Genomic DNA, 18,506 nt, shown 5'->3' with positions numbered 1-18,506 from the left:
TCCATCTTTTTCCAAGGACAATGAGAAGAATCAGTTTATCACCCAACATAAAAATATCAATAACATGGCATTTTTCCAATTCATTGTTATATTTAATTAGATCAATAGATCATAAATGGGGAGTTATAACAGCTACTGTACTACATTACATGAGAAAGTTCACAGTTTTAGTACAAATAGAATGCTCAATGATAACTAGTAACCAAAATGTATTTTAAAAAATGCATGAAAGTGACTTGTTGAATAAAAAGCAAACACTTTCTACCATTACACTTCTACATTATCCTCAACAACATATAAACCCAGCAATTTTGGCAGTAGATTTGTACAATTTAGTCATGCCAGCAATAATCAATTGTATTTGAATGAACTTTGCTAACAGTATCTCCTGCCATTTCAAAATACAATTATCACAATATAACTGTATATAACTCTATGTAATAAGTCAATATTAATATCAAGCCCATAAAGGAAAACAAGCTTATATTGATATTTTACATTGGTTAACTGACCCTTACTGATATGAGATTAAGAAGTCAAAATAACAATAAAAGCTATATACATAAAAAGACAGTGGACTAAGACAAACGAAGAGACAATCAACAAACTACAAGTGAGGTCTTTACATGCACCACTCAGGTATACAACTTTTACATATTTATGTTCCTATGAAAATTTTGCCAATCGAATATAAATGGAAAATAATTTTGCCTTTGGAGAAATGTATAGATACTTGACCTTTATTTAGAAACACTCACTGCATCTTCTGAGACACTCATTGAAGAGAGATGGGAAGATGCTTTTTACATCATTTCTTTTACCATGGATGTAGAAATACAAACTTAAGAGTAGCAATATGGGCAACTACAGTAAGATCATATGTGCATTTTGTCATAATTCCAAAATGCCACAAATACATATTTGCATCAGATGTCCTGATGCAAAAAAATGTAATTACAGAATTTGCATGATTCTATCACTGTGCATATGCCATCATTCTGGCATCATTGCATTTTGTTGTCAATGTCACTAGATAGAAGTACTACATTGTGTTTGAAAGCAACACAGGCATTTTAAGTTATAGCAAATTCATTTACATACCTCCTCTTAGGATAAGCAGTGGCACCTCTGCTCCAACTGGGAACTGCTTCAGTACTTCTACTACCTGGATGTGTGTTAAATTCTGTACATTCTGATGATAAATCTCTTTAATTACATCCCCTTTCTGAAGTCCATGACACCACTGGCTGTCTAAAATCATCTTCACCTTTTGTCCTGCAGGGCTATCAGCTATTGCAAATCCAAAACCTTTAGGTCCCTTGATCAGAGGAATTGTGACCATTTCTGTTTGAGAACATCCTGAAGAAGACCCTGTAGCCCTTTCTTCTCCAAAGTCTATTGTTGAAGGACCGTTCAGGCGTCCATTGACTAATATATGTCCAGTTTTACTATTGTGATCCAAAACCACTGTTCCTGGGATTAAATCCTGACTGAGTATACAGGTATCTCCTTGTGTAACTGGTTGGCCATTTAAGACAGGAGTGGCTGTAACAATATCTACAACAGGATCTTCACTTTCATCAGGCAGAGGATATCCACGACACAACGTCATATTCACATACTGATTGACGGGAACTAATTGAAACATCTGGACAACATCAGCATGGGTATGGCCAAGGACACATGTACCATTTATATCTACAATGACATCACCTATTAAAAATGAATAAAGTATTAACACAAATATATTTACATATATTAAAATAATCTTAGTAACCTCATTGTTGAGAATTATTAACATTTATTTATTTATTTAAAACGTTTATATAGCCACCCATCTTACAACAAACTTTGTGGATCTCCCAATCAAAATTTAGAACAATAATGATCCAATATTGTATCTGATTTTCCCTGAATTTTGCCTTGAACTTAATTGTATTTATTAAGACCTGACATCTAAATACTCATTTTCATTGGATTTGGGGATTGTTTATGTACTTCCTAAGTGAACAGAATGTTAGGATAAGACTCATGCGCTAATTTATTGAAGTCTACATTATATATGACTTTTTATTCAAATATATTGCTAAACCTGGGTCATCGTTTCAGATATATTTCTTACAGATCCTCAATGACTTCAACAATGCCAGAACTTTTAATGTACTTGAAAAGATCTTAAAACTTTTCAAGAAGTGTTTTGTGACATATTGTATGATTTCATAAAATGTTTTATAAATTAGCAAATTTCAATTCCATAGGTGTCATGGCCCTCAGATTTGTATGTATTCTGTAAGTAAGCCCATTTGTAGTACTTTGGTTGAAAAACTGTTGCCCTATGATGGACCTAGATCTCTGCTAAATGGTATGCATCAGGCTTTAATGCTCTCTACACTATTTAAAACCTACACAAAGACACTGGGTAAGGTCATCTGTTGGCATTACTGAAGTATCATCTCCATGTTCTATGAGAAGCCTTAACTTTTGCATTTTGTATTTATAATAGTTGTTATCATTGTATTTTGGTATTTCTATATTGCTAGCTGCCCAGAGCTATGAAGTTAAGATGGGTGGTCCATAGAAATTTTAGTAATAAATAAATGAATTTTAATTGGGAAAGAAAAAATGAATTGTTCCTGAATAGCTAAAATACCAAAACTCTTTTGTGATCCAACTACACTATAAATTGTAAAATCTCATTTACCTGATGAAATTTTGCCATCTTGTGCAGCAGGTCCATCCTTTAACACATTCTTCACCTGTAGAAATTCATCTGGTCTGTCCCGCCAATTATTGTGAATCCAAATCCCATAGTACTTTTCTCAGTGATGTTTGTATTAGTGTCCCTATCAACTGGGATGGATCTCGAGTAAAGAAAGGTTTTGCTTGTTCTGCACACAAAGAAAAATGCTTTTAGGCATGTCTACTCAAAACTGGGAGGGCAGAATAAGGCAATTAATATTGTAGTGATAACTATTTTGAAATGTCAGATGCATAAACTAGCATTATAAAACATGGATAGGTTTATATTATTCTGTTCGGTTAAATAACTATAAAGAGTTAAACACCCAATGCTGGGTCATATCCATCCATCATCCATCCTATCCACCCACACATCCAACCATCCATCTATCCATTTCATCATTAAAAGTATTATGTTCTCAGTTCTTTCACAGAGAGAAGAACTTTAAAGCTACTTAGTTGGGATGTTTTGCTTATCTGATTACTATGAAAAAAGTCCAAAACTTTTTTCTTTTTTTATACTCTGCCATTTTAAAATATTGTTATACTACTTAGAATGAAAAAATTATTTATGTTAGTAAGTTGGCATAGAAAACAATATTTTAAATCATAAAAATATAAATGTCAGGAATTTTTTCAGAGTCATGTTTATAATAGTACAAAAAATAGCTAATTGTTTACAAAAAGCTAGCATAAAGGAGACATTGTGACTATGATGACTGTATATATCTTAACAAATTAGATTTCAGGTTTTAACAGTAAGCCACTGAAACTGCACCTGGATTTGACAAGCCTCCATCAGTCTGTCCTAGCTGTTTTTTTTCGTTTGGCTTCCAAAACTGGATTTTCAAATTGAGTTTTCTGGTTGATGTGACTGCAAAGTACACAACATGGTAGTGCAAATGGAATTACAAAATATTTACAGAAAAAGGTCCCTTTTTTTCTGCATAATTGGATATTGCTGTCCACTCTTTCAACTTTCCAAGAGAAAGAGGTTCTTACCAAAAATCCAGTAGAAATTCATTTCAGTTATTGCTAAGCGTTCCAATATTTTAATACTTGCATAATTAATCTAAAAACCCCAGGTTTTCTAATAGCTAGTAGCAATTTCCATTTGAATACAAAGAATCAAATTGTTTCTAATGATCAACTAACAGATTGAATTCAAACAAGTGAATGAATTTAGGACAAAATCTAAATTCAACCTTAATTTAGGAAGAGGGAGAAATTACAAGTACTGCCTATTGTTTAACATGTTGATATAGATAATAAAAAGCATGAGAATAATTATCTTATAATCAGTTATAAAAATTTGATATTAAATCATTATTATTTATATGGGGAATAAAAAAAAACTTTGGAGCAAATTTAATTTAAAAAGCAAAAAATATTTACTACTTCGTCTATCACACTTTTGGGTGGGACTACAAACAATAACCAAGAACACTGATTGTTAAACCAAATAAAAGAACAAAAGTTTTGTTAGAACTATCAGTTCATCAATTTTGTTATTTCTAAATACTTATTTACCTGGCTGTATCTACTTTGGTGATTCACAATGTTTAAAAAGAAAATAATAATAATAATAAAACTATACTCTAGATATTTACTTGGGCCAACAAAATAATTTGCTCCAAATTAAAACATTCCACATATTTAGAAGAATAAAAAACTGTCAAAACCCCAAATCCTGTTTAAAAAAATATGTAAAAACTTTGATAAAATTTTAAAAATTTCTACTATATTTTTTTGAGATATTCCCAAATACCCTTAATAATAAAATTATTAATAATGTACAAACAGTATTACTATATTACAAAGAAATTGTGTCATTAAAAAATAGTGGGCACTTTATCTTTTTATTTAAATGCTACTCAGTTTTCCAGTATTGTTCTTATCCAAGTAGTCATAATTGGGACTGGAATGTCTATCTCTGTGAGGCAGCCATTAACTCAGTCACTAATTTTACAATCTGTTTTGCCATGATCCTAAAGGGGATCATAGTGGTTGTTAAATGAATAACATGGTCATTAAGTGAATACAACCCCCTATAACAGCCAGTGTTAATAAACGCAATTACTCAAAAGGGGTTTTTTAAATTTTCTTTTTAAAATTCATATAATCCATTTACAGCAGAAAGCTAATAAATTGTTTTTTATTTTTCTAAAGGATATGTAAATCTACTCATTAAATTTCCTGAAAAGGAAGAAAATATTAGCTAAGTAGTCATGCTTTATAATAAAACTACTGCTATCATACTGCTATGCTGTGTACTGAACATATATATATTATCAGAGCTGATCTATGAGAGTGATGGACAGTTAAGAAGTGGAAGGAGGGGGGAGGGAGGGATTTGGTTATTCAATTAATCTAGACTTTCAGCAATTAGACAAAAAAACTTACTCAACATAATATGTTCCATACTGAGGGTCTTCTATTTTCTCCCAACCATAAGGAAGCTCTGTAATTAGAAATGAAAAACTGATGAGCTTATTACTTTTTAAATCCTATTTATATCATGGGGATGCAGGACAATGTACTACAAATTTACAAATATAAAAATAACTGTAAAATTCTAAAAAATTATTAAATGTGGGTGACATGGAAACCAATCAAAAACAGAAACAATGTTCACTGAACTAAATTCTGATTCAGAAACAAGCTTAAATATCAATTCAGTATCTTTGGTCAACTTAGCAGTTTCTTTTCAAGCTTTTCAACCAATTTTTGATTATTGTCACATACCAGTATTATATAGTAGCATTTGGGATGGCATGTCACCATATAAGAGCAATTTATAATGTTTGTGTTAGCAAAAACACCCAATAGCAAACAATGGATTCAGATCATGTTTACTTAATTGCCACAAAAAAGATAATAAAACAGGTCCAGTCACATAGTAATCCACTTTATCTTACATCACGACGTAAGTCTATTACAATTGTAAGTCAAGAACTATCTATACAGTCACTTCTCCAAGCAAAAATGAAACAAAATGAAAACAGTTTTAGACAGTTCAAACTAGACTGTTATAAACACAGAGTTCTGGGAAAATTTAAAAAAATATTTCCATGATTTTTTTTTTTAAAAACCTTGACTCAATAATGTCAATAATGCTTTGTTATCCTTCCCTTTCTTTATCCACTCAATTGCTTTATTCACACAAAACAGTTTAACTATAACATCATTTGACTAACACCATGCTCTGGGCTTTTCTTGTGCCAGACCATTATAGCCTTACCAATCAGCATCAGGGACGCTAAAAGTTCACCACTTATGTTTCACTTCCCATTTCTACCTTTTCACCACTGCTGTAATATGTGTTTTTTTTTTTAAACAAACACTGGTGCACTTATGGTGGGTGCCAATCCAGTCTGGCTCAGGAACAACTGAACCACCCTCACTTGTTTCTGTCTCTGTTATCTTTCTCTTCTGTGGAAAATCAGCAGAGACATAGAACCATGTGGCTGAAGAAACTCCATTTTCATAGACCACTTTAGAATTTCATCTTGGTCAAGAATGTCAGAATAGACAAGATTGTGGAAGGTGGGATTCACATGACATGGTGAAACTGACACTGTCTGAGTCCATTATGTTAGCACTGTTCGTTTCTTTGTGGAAGAGAATTCCTTCCATGGATCAGTCATGCATATTGTAAATATTGCAAACATTTTACCAGGTTTTTATATCTCATTAGCTCCTCAAGTCAAACTTAACTTCTGGTAATTACTTGGGATATGTCCATAAAACATTCTTAGAAAAAAATATATTGTCTGATTTTCTCCAAACCAGTACCAAACAAACAAACAAATCCAAACCCAACATCCAAAACCCACTCCATTTCAAGCAGTCAGATAAAAAGTTTAAAAATTGTATGGAAATAAGGCTCATCTTGAATATAAGTTGTTTCTTATCTCCCTCAAGACATATTGAGAAAAAAGGACTGCATAATTAATTCATTTATTTGTGTATCTTTCAAAACCAAAAATAATATTTTTGCATTTATAACAGCAAATGTTCACTGCATAGAACACGTCTATGAGTAGAAGAATCACTCTAGATTCAGAAAATTATATAATATTTTTAAAGACAATCATATTAAAATTAAACAAAAGTTCACATGCACTGACTTGTGATCAAAATACATATTCATAACATCAAGTTTAATCTGAAGCAAGTAAGAAATTCAATTTTCTTTTTTAGCTTTTGTTGTTATTCTAAACAGAGGTGTCAAACTTGACTTCATTGAGGACCGCATCATGGATGCATTGACCTCAGGGGCAGGGGGGCATAGGCTGGAGTGGAAAGCTGGACATCACTCATGTCGGGAGCACCTGTGGTGGCCCGAATGGGGCTGGGGAGAATCCATTGTCTCTAGTGGAGGAAGGCAAGACCACGGAGTGAGAATAACGGTTTGGTGCTCAGATGGAGGCCCATCTTCAGCCATAGGATGGGAGACTACCAGGAGAGGTCAGGAGGAGGAGTCAATGGGATGGTGAAAGGGCAGCAGGGCTGCTGGTGGCCAAGTGCTAAGGCGGGACCTTCCTTCGTTCCCTCTTCAATCTCCTTTCTTCTTCCTTGCTGCCTTTCCTTCTTTTTTCCTTCCTTGCTCCCTTCCAATCCTTTTCTTTCGCTTTCTCATTTCCTGTCCCTTCTTGGATGTTCAAATGCAAAAGGGGAAACATTTCTCCTTTTGTTTTGCTTTTAGTTTGTTTTGCTAGCCCTCTGCCAGCGAAAATGGAGGCACGGGGGGGGGGGGCGCATGGAGAAAAACATGCTAAATTCATTGTTATGCCCCTTCATATTTTTTACTGCTTTTGAAATATTACATTTAGCAACAATAAAAAAGAAAAACAGTAATTGCAGTAGTGAAGTTTGCACTGTTGGAAGATCAGAAGGACCAATTAGGTACAGAGACTCCTACAGAAAATCTGTCTATGTAATCACTAAGAATCAACTCCAACTTGAGGGCACATAATCTATCAGTATAAAGCCAGTGGGAGAGGAAATGTGAGCACTGTGATGTGGGATTCCTTAGGGCTTAAGAGTCTCTCCCTTGCTACTTAAAAATCTATAAGAAATCACTGTGAGTGAAATCACTGTGAGGGATTTCATCCATGAGTTTGAGGTGAGACCATATAAGTTTGCTAATGGTACTCTGTTGAATACTGTGAGCCTGAACTTTTTTAGGTGATGTGAGCAGATCAGAGTATGAGAAAAATAGCAGTTCTGGGAAGCAAGAAAGGTTGGCATGCTCTTATTTATACCCAATTGGGTTACTGCAGTTCACTCTAGTTTTACAGTTGCCTCTCAAAACATCTGGAAACTGCTATTGGTTCAAAATGCAGCTGCCCAAAAGTTAATGACTCTTCGTGCCACAACCACAACTAGGAAGACAAGTTATTCTGAATCTAAGAAACAAAAGAATTCAATAAAACAAAATAATGGCCAACCCAAATGTGAATACTGATGCTAGGAAGATTTTAAAAACTGAAGTGTTGGTGTCATGTAAGGCAGGCTGCCCAGATGGAGGTCTTAAAATGGAATAATTAGGGAACCACTATTTCTGGAACAGAGCACTGGGAGGCATCTTCAGGGTGCTCCAGCTTCAGGCTGATCTTGAAATATAAAAGGAGTTATGAGCATCCTTGCTATGGAAAGAATTGATCAAAGTGCTTGAGACATAGCAACAAGATTACAAGGATGTGATAAATGTATGTGAATCAGATACTATAATGCAGAAGCAAAATGCAAATGATTAGAACAGTTAATAATTTATTACACCAGGAAAGCTTTTTCCCAACAATTCAATAAACATGAAGTAACCGTACATAGCAGGGTGGAGGGTTAGGGTTACCAACTTCTTACCTCCATCTTCACAGTCTTCAGGGGCTTTGGCCTTTTTACACAGACGAGGATCCAGCCAGGTGGTAGTTTTCGTATTGTGGCTGTGGAGTCAGAGAAATTAATTAGAAAATACTAATAAAAAGTTCCCTTCATTACAGAAACATGTTACACTTTATCTTCAGACACTGGTGCTGTGCTGTGCTGTGCTGTGCTGTGCTGTGCTGTGCTGTGTGTGTGTGTGTGTGTGTGTGTGTTTGTGAGAGAGAGAGAGAGAGAGAGAGAGAGACAGGCAGAAAGACAGACAGACAGACTACATGGAGACAGTTCAGAGTATTGCATACGTGAGCTTTTTTCTTTGCAAAGCACAGCTATGTACATATGATGACTGGCATAAATGAAGAAAAATTTCTAAGCACATAATTTCATTTTCATTAAATATTTCAAAATGGAACCCTAGTTATGTTTAATTATTTGTAATTTGTAAATAATTAAAAATGAACATTTTTTCATAATTATTTCAAAAAACACCTTCTGATTTCTGATAAAAATAACCAAAGATATGAACTGTCCTTCAAAATTCTGAAAGATGCTTGAATTATGTTCTGTTTTTTAAATGACAGATTTATATGAGAGAAAAAACTTGTTAAACAGCCAAAATCTATTTTAGAGGTAGTCACAGTTGACTTAGTTTTCTACAAAACAACAGATTTGTTTTAAATGGGGTTAACTTAGGTTTAAAATTATCAGAAATACTGATAACTAATGGTATAACATTCAATAATGATATATTCATTATTTGTATAGGTCTGTGTATTTTATCACAGAAGAAATGGAGTAATGAAATGAAAACACCCGTCCCTTCTAACTATTTATAATAAGCCTAAAATCATATTCTATTCAGCTTGCTTTTAAGGATATACATAAAAGTAGAAATTATCCAAATTAAAGATAAAAATCATCTCATATTATTTTAGGTTGTTAAGATTATCTAGTTCATAGTATAATTATAAATAAATAGTAGATTCATTATTTAAATGAGATATTTAGTTCTTAGAATTGTCACATTAATTGTCCTGTATTAAAACTATGCATTTAGAAATATAAACAATTATGTGAAAACTTTTACAATATTTTACAATGATTTACTTGAAATATGTTTAGAGATTTGCCTTTTATTCTATACAATTCATGTATTCTATACAATTGCACTGCACTGATCTGAGCAGTCTACAGAGATCTTTGATTTTGGCAAATACGGTCTCTTTGGGTGAAAATATTTTCCTTGATAGAGAATCCCATAAATCCTTGCAATGGAACATGGATATTTATTATTTAATTAACATATTAGCAGAAATTAATCAGCCGAAACATATTCAAGTGTACAAACAATCATCTTGGTTTGATAATTCTAAATGCAAATACCAACTTCTACTCACTCAATGAAATAGATCATTCCAGTATCTGTGTAGGCCATCTCCCAGTTCTTGGGCAGAGGCTCTAAGTTTTCTTCCCTCGATAAATAATTTTTGAAATCCACAGAACTATTTGTCTGACTATAACTAGGAACAGTTTTCATCCAATCAGAAGAGTCCAAATGTCGCTCTTTGTATTCTGCAATTGTTTAAAGAAAATAATTCATTTGTTTTATTTTTTATTTAGTTTACTACCTCTCTCTAAATATCTAGGCGGCTTTCAATTTAAAAAAAAGAATAGAAGTATATAAAACATGTATATAATATCTAATTTATCTTTTTTATGCTTTACACAAAGATAAACTGAATATGTCACAAATTCCCTAAGAACAGAGTTAAGCAGAATAATTTGTACCTAGATATTTTCTACATACTAACCAGCCCCCAGTTCTACTTTTCTATTTAACTAAAAAACAAACCAAAGAGGACATTCTGCAAAACAATTTTTCAGTTTCTAGCAACCAATTTATTTATAAAAATATCATTGGTTCCTATAAAGATTCCACTGAAATGTTAAGAGAGAATTTTGAAAACAGTTGTCATCATTTGAGAAATGAACAAGTTTTCTTTTTTTAATTAAAAATACCCATTATAGCCACCATAAGCAAATACCATACACAGGTAGTCCTTAAGTTGCAACCATAATGGAATTTGTCCAACAACTTTGCAGGTTGTTAAGCATAGAACTGGGTAGGGAGACCCTGGGAGGCCTAACGGAGACCCAGGCTCAACTGCCTTGGGCCTCCAAGACCTGCCACACCCAAGGTGCCCCATGCTTTGCTTCCTGCCCCTAAGGGTCTCTGCTGACCTTGGACCTGCTATCCTCACCCCAAACAACTGGGTCCCCATAGGCCTTGGCTTGCTTCCACCTAACCACTCGGCCACCCAGTGGAACCTAGGGTCAGCTATAGAATCTATTGGCATGTTCAGGGCTACTGCAACTTGTAGGCCTCAGTCTGCTCCCAACTCAGCCAAATAGGAGAGCTGAAAGCCATTCAAAGAAGCTACCAGTGAGTACAGGACTGTTGTAGCTTAAAAGCTTCAGATTGCTTCCCACCCAAAAACTCAGCGACCTTCACCTTGTCAGTTAACCTCCAGGGCCATGCAGCACCTAGCTTACATTTCTGTTTTTGCAGAGAGGGCCAGTGTGATATGGGTGGGATAGGGGTGGGGGTGTGGCCGTCGTTATCCGGGAGTCGTTAGTTCCTCGTAGGGTCCCTGCTCCGGAGCTTGTCGGGTGTGAGTCTCTGCTGATAAAGTTGGACCTCAAGGGTCAAGTGGGTTTGCTGTTAACGTACCTGCCTCCCAACAGCGTTGCAGCAGCCCTCCCCTCGCTCCTCGAGTCGGTAGCCGAGCTGGCAATTGAGTTCCCTAGGCTGATGATCCTGGGGGACTTTAATTTGCCGTCGCTCGGTGAAAACTCTGATGGGGCGCAGGAGTTCATGGCTTCCATGACAGCCATGGGCTTGACCCAAGTAATTCGGGGCCCAACCCATTCGGCGGGTCACATGCTCGACCTCGTATTCCTCTCGGAGCAGTGGATTTGTGACCTTGGTCTGAGGGGTAACGATATCATACCCCTGTCGTGGTCAGACCACTGCCTACTGAGGCTCGACTTCCGGAGGCCAAACCCCCACTGTAGGGAGGAGGAACCGACCAGGTGGTTCCGCCCCAGGCGACTTATGGAACCATTAAGGTTCCAGATGGAGCTTGGGGTTATCCCTGATACTTTCGCCCACAGTCCGGTAGAGACTCTGGTTGCTGCTTGGCACTCGGCAGCATCGGAGGCCCTCGACCGGATTGCGCCACTACGGCCCCTCCGAGGCGGCGGATCCCGGAGACCTCCTTGGTTCACCGAGGAACTCCGGGAGATGAAGCGCCGGAGGAGATGCCTAGAGCACCGATGGAGGTCCGATAAGTCCGAATCGAACCGAGCAATGGTAACCACCTGCACCAAGGAATACACCAGGGCTCTTAGGGCAGCGAAAAGATCTCACATAGCCACCTTGGTTGCGTCCGCTGAGTCCCGCCCAGCCGCCCTGTTTAGGATAACCCGCTCCCTATTAAATAAAAGGGAAGCGGGGGAACCCTTGCAGGGCAGAGCTGAGGATTATGCCCAATTCCTAGCGGACAAAATTGCTCGGTTTCGGTCGGACTTGGACTCCACCCCCGCAGTTCCAGCCGAGGCACAAGAGGATCAAGTAGAACATCTCTGGGTTGAGTTTCAGGATGTTACCCCCGGGGATGTGGACAAGGCCATGAGGGCTGTAAGTGCCTCCACCTGCGTACTGGACCCGTGTCCCTCATGGCTGGTTGCTAACAGCAGTGAGGTGACACGAGGCTGGATCCAGGCGGTTGTTACCGCCTCTCTTCGGGAGGGGAACTTCCCCGCCGCACTGAAAGCGGCGGTGGTGAGACCCCTCCTAAAGAAGCCATCTCTGGATCCAGCTGTTCTTAATAACTATCGCCCAGTCTCCAACCTTCCCTTCCTTGGGAAGGTTGTTGAGAAGGTGGTGGCCTTCCAGCTCCAACGGTCCTTGGAGGAAGCAAACTATCTCGACCCCTTCCAGTCAGGCTTCAGACCCGGTTACAGCACAGAAACCGCTTTGGTCGCATTGACCGATGATCTCTGGAGAGCCAGAGATGGAGGACATTCCTCCATCCTGGTCCTCCTTGACCTCTCAGCGGCTTTCGATACCATCGACCATGGTATCCTTCTGCGACGACTGCGGGAGGTGGGAGTGGGAGGCACCGTGTTGCGGTGGTTCTCCTCCTACCTCTCGGACAGGTCGCAGTCGGTGTTGGTGGGGGGGCAGAGATCGTCCCCTAGGCCCCTAACATATGGGGTGCCTCAGGGCTCGGTCTTATCCCCCCTACTATTCAACATCTACATGAAACCGCTGGGAGAGATCATCCGTAGGCACGGGATCAGATACCATCAATATGCGGACGATACCCAGTTGTATCTGTCCGCCCCGTGCCAACTCAATGAAGCGGCAGACGTGATGAACCGAGGCCTTGAAGCCGTTATGGACTGGATGAGGGTTAACAAGCTTGTGCTCAACCCAGAAAAGACCGAGTGGCTGTTGTGTTTTCCTCCCAAAGATTCGACAAACATTCCATCACTCAGGCTGGGGGGTCAAATTTTACACCCCTCAGAGAGGGTTCGCAACTTGGGAGTCCTCCTGGATCCACAGCTATCGTTTGACCACCACCTGACGGCTGTGACCAGGGGGGCATTCGCCCAGGTTCGCCTGGTGCGCCAGTTGCGACCCTACCTGAATCGGGAGGCACTCACAACAGTCATTCGGGCCCTTGTGACCTCTAGGCTGGAATACTGCAATGTGCTCTACATGGGGCTGCCCTTGAGGAGCATCCGGCGACTTCAGCTAGTACAGAACGCGGCCGCGCGAGTGATTGTGGGTGCACCTCGGTTCACCCACATAACACCTATCCTCCGCGAGCTGCGTTGGCTACCTGTGGATCTCCGGATGCGCTTCAAGGTGCTATTAGTCACCCATGAAGCCCTGCATGGTAGTGGATCTGGATACTTGAGAGACCGCCTTCTGCCAATTACCTCCCTGCGACCAATTAGATCTCACAGGTTGGGCCTCCTCCGTATTCCATCGGCCAGCCAGTGCCGGCTGGCAACCACAAGGAGGAGGGCCTTCTCAGTAGTAGCCCCGACACTTTGGAACGAACTCCCCGTGGAGATTCGTACCCTCGCCACCGTCCAGGCCTTCCGCACAGCCCTTAAGAACTGGCTAGCCCGTCAGGCCTGGGGACAAGGATAGCCGCCCCTCCCGAATGATCAATGTATGTTGCTTATTACTTTTATTATATGTGTCTTTGTCATTGTTTTGTATTCCCCCTCCCTGATTTTATGTGAGCCGCCCTGAGTCCCCTCAGGGAAAAGGGCGGCCTACAAATATTAATAAAATCTCAAAAATCTCAAATAAAGGTCAGCTTTCCTATTGAAGCAGCTTCATGCGGCAATCACATGGTATACTGCAAGCAGGCGGTATTATTGCAATCCTTTAGGAGTTGAGTTGATTAAGAAGGTTCCACAAGCACCATAGAGAGCTTTTAGCCTCTCCACAGAGAGCTTTTAGTGTCTCCTGGTTGGCTGAGTGACTGGGCTGAGAGCAAGCCAAAGCTGCAGCAATCTGGCAGGGTAGGGTGGGACGAATGGGGGAAATAGGGAGTGAGCACTGCAACATCCCTGTGGTCAATTGTAAGAGTATATAATTGCAGGGACTGTAACTTTGAAACTGGATTGTAAGTGGGGAGGGGGGGGGTCTGTCATAACCTTGAACAGATGCTAAGTGACTAGCCATAAGCAAAGGACTATCTGTGGTAGTTATTTCATAAGAGTGTCCTCTCAAAATTCCTTTTTTCCTCTTTAGCCCTGAAGGAATACCTATCCTTGGACAAATTTCAAGAACATTATTCTAAGAAAACTGAAAACAATATTTATTAAGGTATCTGAATTTGTATTGTATGCCTGCACCTGTTCACAGTTAATAAACTCAATATATTAAGTCTCAAAATAGGTAGAAGAGAAAATATCTTATAAACCAGGGATGGGCAATCTTTTTGGCGTGGTGTGTCAAAAATCGGCAAAAAATCGAGCATAACTCGCGTCGTGTGTCACTTCGACAAAAACATAATTTTGCGCAATTTATAGTTTAAACTACAAAAATGTATAATTGCAATATATATTTGTATTTAATAAACCAAAAACAAATTATTTAACATACCTGCTTAGTAACTTCTTTGTTAAGCGCTTTTGCATGCTGAGCTATGGAGTGAGCAATGCTCAAACTTGCAGAGTTTAAATTTGTAGAGCCTTTCATAAATTTAAGGATGGAGTTAGATTGGCTCTTATAAAGGTGTAGCTTCCTGGAAATGTATTCCCTCCTTTCATCCTCACTTTTTTCCAAGAGCTGGGAATGATTAGTTTCAAAATGTCTATTTATATTCCACGTTCTGCTTACCACCGTTTCAGTACATAGAACGCAAAATGATCTGCCATTTTTTTCTATAATGCCATACATCTCGCTCCATGTCTCTTGAAAGGGTCGGCCACTGCCACTACCACTCCCTTTACTTAACCTTTGTTTTTTATTTTTTGGGTGTTCCATCAGTGGGCCAGTGACAGCAGATAGAATTATAGATAGCCAATTAGGGGTTAACTAGCCTAACAAGCTAACACAACCTCCCCCTCACTTATCTCAGTTTTTGTGGGCAATTACAAGTCCATGGCACCCCAATAGTTGCTGCTAATGGCGCTCACAGTTCCCGTTGGCACTCCGCTGTTCCCTGCTGTGGTGCGGTCGTAACCGACAGTCCCAGGAGTAGACTCTCTGTGCCGGCCTGACTGGAGAAAGGCGCGCACTGTTCCCGCGCTCCTCTCCTGCGGGTCCTCCCTCGCCGCGCTGATGACGTGTGTGCGCACGGCACGCACGCCTTACCAGCAGCCCCTGCGCTCAGAAAGGGGCGGCGGCGATACAGTAAGTGAGTGTGGGCGGGGGAGATCACACGTCCAGCCCCCCCCCGTTCCTCCATCACAGATTCTTTCATCCTCGGCGGCTGTGCAGGAGCTGAGGATGAATCGCATGAAATCCTGTGCGTGTCACCCCAAATGGCTACGCGTGTCAGCACTGACACGCGTGTCATAGGTTCGCCATCACTGTTATAAACAAAGTAAGAACTGTATTACAAGTTACTTATTTCATTTCTAAACTATTTTTCACAAGCCTTAATTTAATATTTATTGATAAAATAAGTAAAAATGTACACTGACCTGTTCCTCCATTACCATTAATTGCTACTTTTTCTTCTTCCTCTTCTTCTTCAGGAAGGGAAGTGTCCATTTTCTGCATTTTGCTGACAGATGTTGTTCTTTTTCTTTGAGATTCCAGGTCAAAATCGTTATCAAAAAGCACCTGGTCCACTGGATCAGGTTGAAATGGACTAGGCTCAGCTGGAGGTTTAGGAGTCCCATAGAAATTACCTTAAATATATGTATGTGAAAGAAAGAAAGCTACTATATATATTAAATAATGATTAGGCTAAGTTATGATTATGTTTAGATATTAATAACTTGAAAAAATAGCTTGTTTTTAATTATTAATGCATTTAAGATAAGCAGCCATATACATTTCTAAAACATTGCTTGTTTCTTTCTCATGTTTATATAGTCACCAATGTCACATATGTAACAAAATAGAATAAGTGAATAAATAATAAGTTTTTCTAACAAAGAATTTGGGTTCATGGTCATCTGCGTGAAGGCAAGAAGAGGCAACAATGATAGATGTGCATAAATACATATTTGTGGAGTATGTATGGTAACAGGGTAAACAAGTCTCATTACTTTGATATTGTGATTGAAGTTTCTTTTTGTCCGTCCAAGGTAGCCAGATCATGAAACAGATTCCACAGTAAGACTAGAATTATATTTATTGACATCAGCTTTAATAACAGATACTAGCAGATGCTACTTTTCCTCAGTTTCTACTTTCCAGTGAATCAAGAAAGTGTCTCTTCTTTTCAGGTAGTCCTCAACTTATGACAATTCGTTCAGCAACTGTTTGAATTTACAACAGCACTGAATTAAGCGATTTATGATCATGCCTGAAGTTCCAGCACCATGCAATCACATGAACAAAATTTGGCAAACTATCCATCCTTATGACTAACTGCAGGAATTCTGCAGGAAGTGTCCCCATCTATGTTCCCCCCGCCCCACCCCACTGGGTCACTGCAAGTTTTGGACCTGCATCCCATCGTGCTGGGTCCCACATTCTCCCCATTAATTCTTATGGCTCAGTTCACTTATCTTTTCCATAGATCTCTTTCAGGAAAGAAGCCAATCTGCCTTTCAATCTTCCTACACAGGGGCCACGTGGAGTTTTTTCAGAAGGGGCACCATTTTGGGAGTGGATGCAAAGAATTGTAGCCAGTCCAGGCTGGTGCCTGCTTCTGGGATGGCAGCGCATGGCTTCTATACTGTATAAGGAAGGATGGATCAGCAGACTCCCCTACTCAAAGGTGATATCCAAGATCTTCTTTGAGTCATCAAGTGTAGCAGAAGATATGGGGTGAACCTGAGCAAGCTATATGTGAGCTGGGGAGATGCTGTAATGAAGGTTAGACCTGCCCTAGACCTCCCAAGGCCTCCCCTGAGGTGCCCTGTACTATGCTTAACAACTGCAACAGGAAAAGCAAGGTGTTAATGTGGGTGCTTTGCTTAATGACTGCCATGACTTATGACTGCAATACGCAGGCTCAATTATGGTCATAAGTCCAAGACTACCTGTGATAGCTCCCTTTTCAGGGCTTAAGAAATATTTCTGTCTTCTTTGCTTAAATAATATTTGCTTCAAAGTTGCCTCTCTGGTTCTCAACACCTACTGTATTGATATTACTACGTAGATTCAATGATTTGAAAACAAAAAACAGTCCACAGATTTTAAATTATTTTATCTGGATGTGAAGTATTCTGGTATTTTATATTTTTAAGGGTTATCTTTGATACTTTGTTCACAGTCACTTATTCAATCATTCCTTGCGTGAGACAGCTGTTCCTACACTATTTTTCTCTACAGGAAACACAAAGTGACACAATTTATATGACAGCATTCTGGATTATTATTTACTATCATCATAGAATAAAGTCCTGGATCATGCCTTTTTTATTTTTCTTGACAATTAGAATAGCTAGATAAAAAATATATATCAAAAGAAGGCAAAAACAAATGCAAGATTCCAAATAAACTGCTCATAAATAACAGCAACAAATAATGACAATTTTGACTGTGTATACTATGCCTAGTATTTTTAAAAATCTTTCTATGTATTATTATTATTTATTTGTATACCAGTTATTGCATGTATATCAGTTATTTGGTCAGCACATCCTAATGTGTTCTTATAGAAACTGAAATAATTATGTGCAAGTTATATATGTTATATATTCAGCTGAAAAAAATCTAAAGTTTTGGCAGCCGACTGCAGCAATATTTACTATAAACAAGCAAGGTTGTTATACTTTAAAGGCCAAACATTGAAAATACCCTCTACCATCACTCAAACACAAGACTCAATTTTAATAGGGCTAAGAATAGCAGAATAACAGAGTTGGAAGGAACCTCGGATGTCTTCTATTCCAACCCCTTGCTCAAGCAGGACCCTATACCATTTTAGACAAATGGCTGTCCAGTCTCTTTTTAAGAGCTTCCAATGATGAAGCGCTTACAACTTCTGAATGCAAGCTGTTCCACTGGTTTATTGTATTCGCTGTCAGGAAATTTCTCCTTAGTTCTAGGTTGTTTCTCTGCTTAATTAATTTCCATCCATTGCTTCTTGTCTTGCCTTCTGGTGCTTTGGAAAATAAGTTGATCCCCTCTTCTTTGTGGTAGCCCCTCAAATATTGCAATACTG

The 18,506-nt window shown here is 38.7% G+C and overlaps 1 protein-coding gene across 1 annotated transcript in view; it reads right to left on the bottom strand.

Annotated features, from left to right (window-relative positions):
• The window catches only part of MAGI3 (membrane associated guanylate kinase, WW and PDZ domain containing 3), a 119,623-nt gene that overhangs the window by 34,324 nt on the left and 66,793 nt on the right, over positions 1-18,506 (bottom strand). Inside the window, 10 exon segments of the mRNA XM_032218582.1 lie at positions 1,102-1,713; positions 2,702-2,782; positions 2,785-2,820; positions 2,823-2,888; positions 3,518-3,560; positions 3,562-3,613; positions 5,143-5,200; positions 8,608-8,687; positions 10,023-10,197; positions 15,865-16,074. Coding sequence (XP_032074473.1) covers positions 1,102-1,713; positions 2,702-2,782; positions 2,785-2,820; positions 2,823-2,888; positions 3,518-3,560; positions 3,562-3,613; positions 5,143-5,200; positions 8,608-8,687; positions 10,023-10,197; positions 15,865-16,074 — 1,413 coding nt within the window.

The sequence above is a fragment of the Thamnophis elegans genome, chromosome 5 (genome assembly GCF_009769535.1).
Source record: "Thamnophis elegans isolate rThaEle1 chromosome 5, rThaEle1.pri, whole genome shotgun sequence".
Taxonomy (NCBI): Eukaryota; Metazoa; Chordata; class Lepidosauria; order Squamata; family Colubridae; genus Thamnophis; species Thamnophis elegans.
This window is presented reverse-complemented; position numbering and strand designations above follow the sequence as displayed.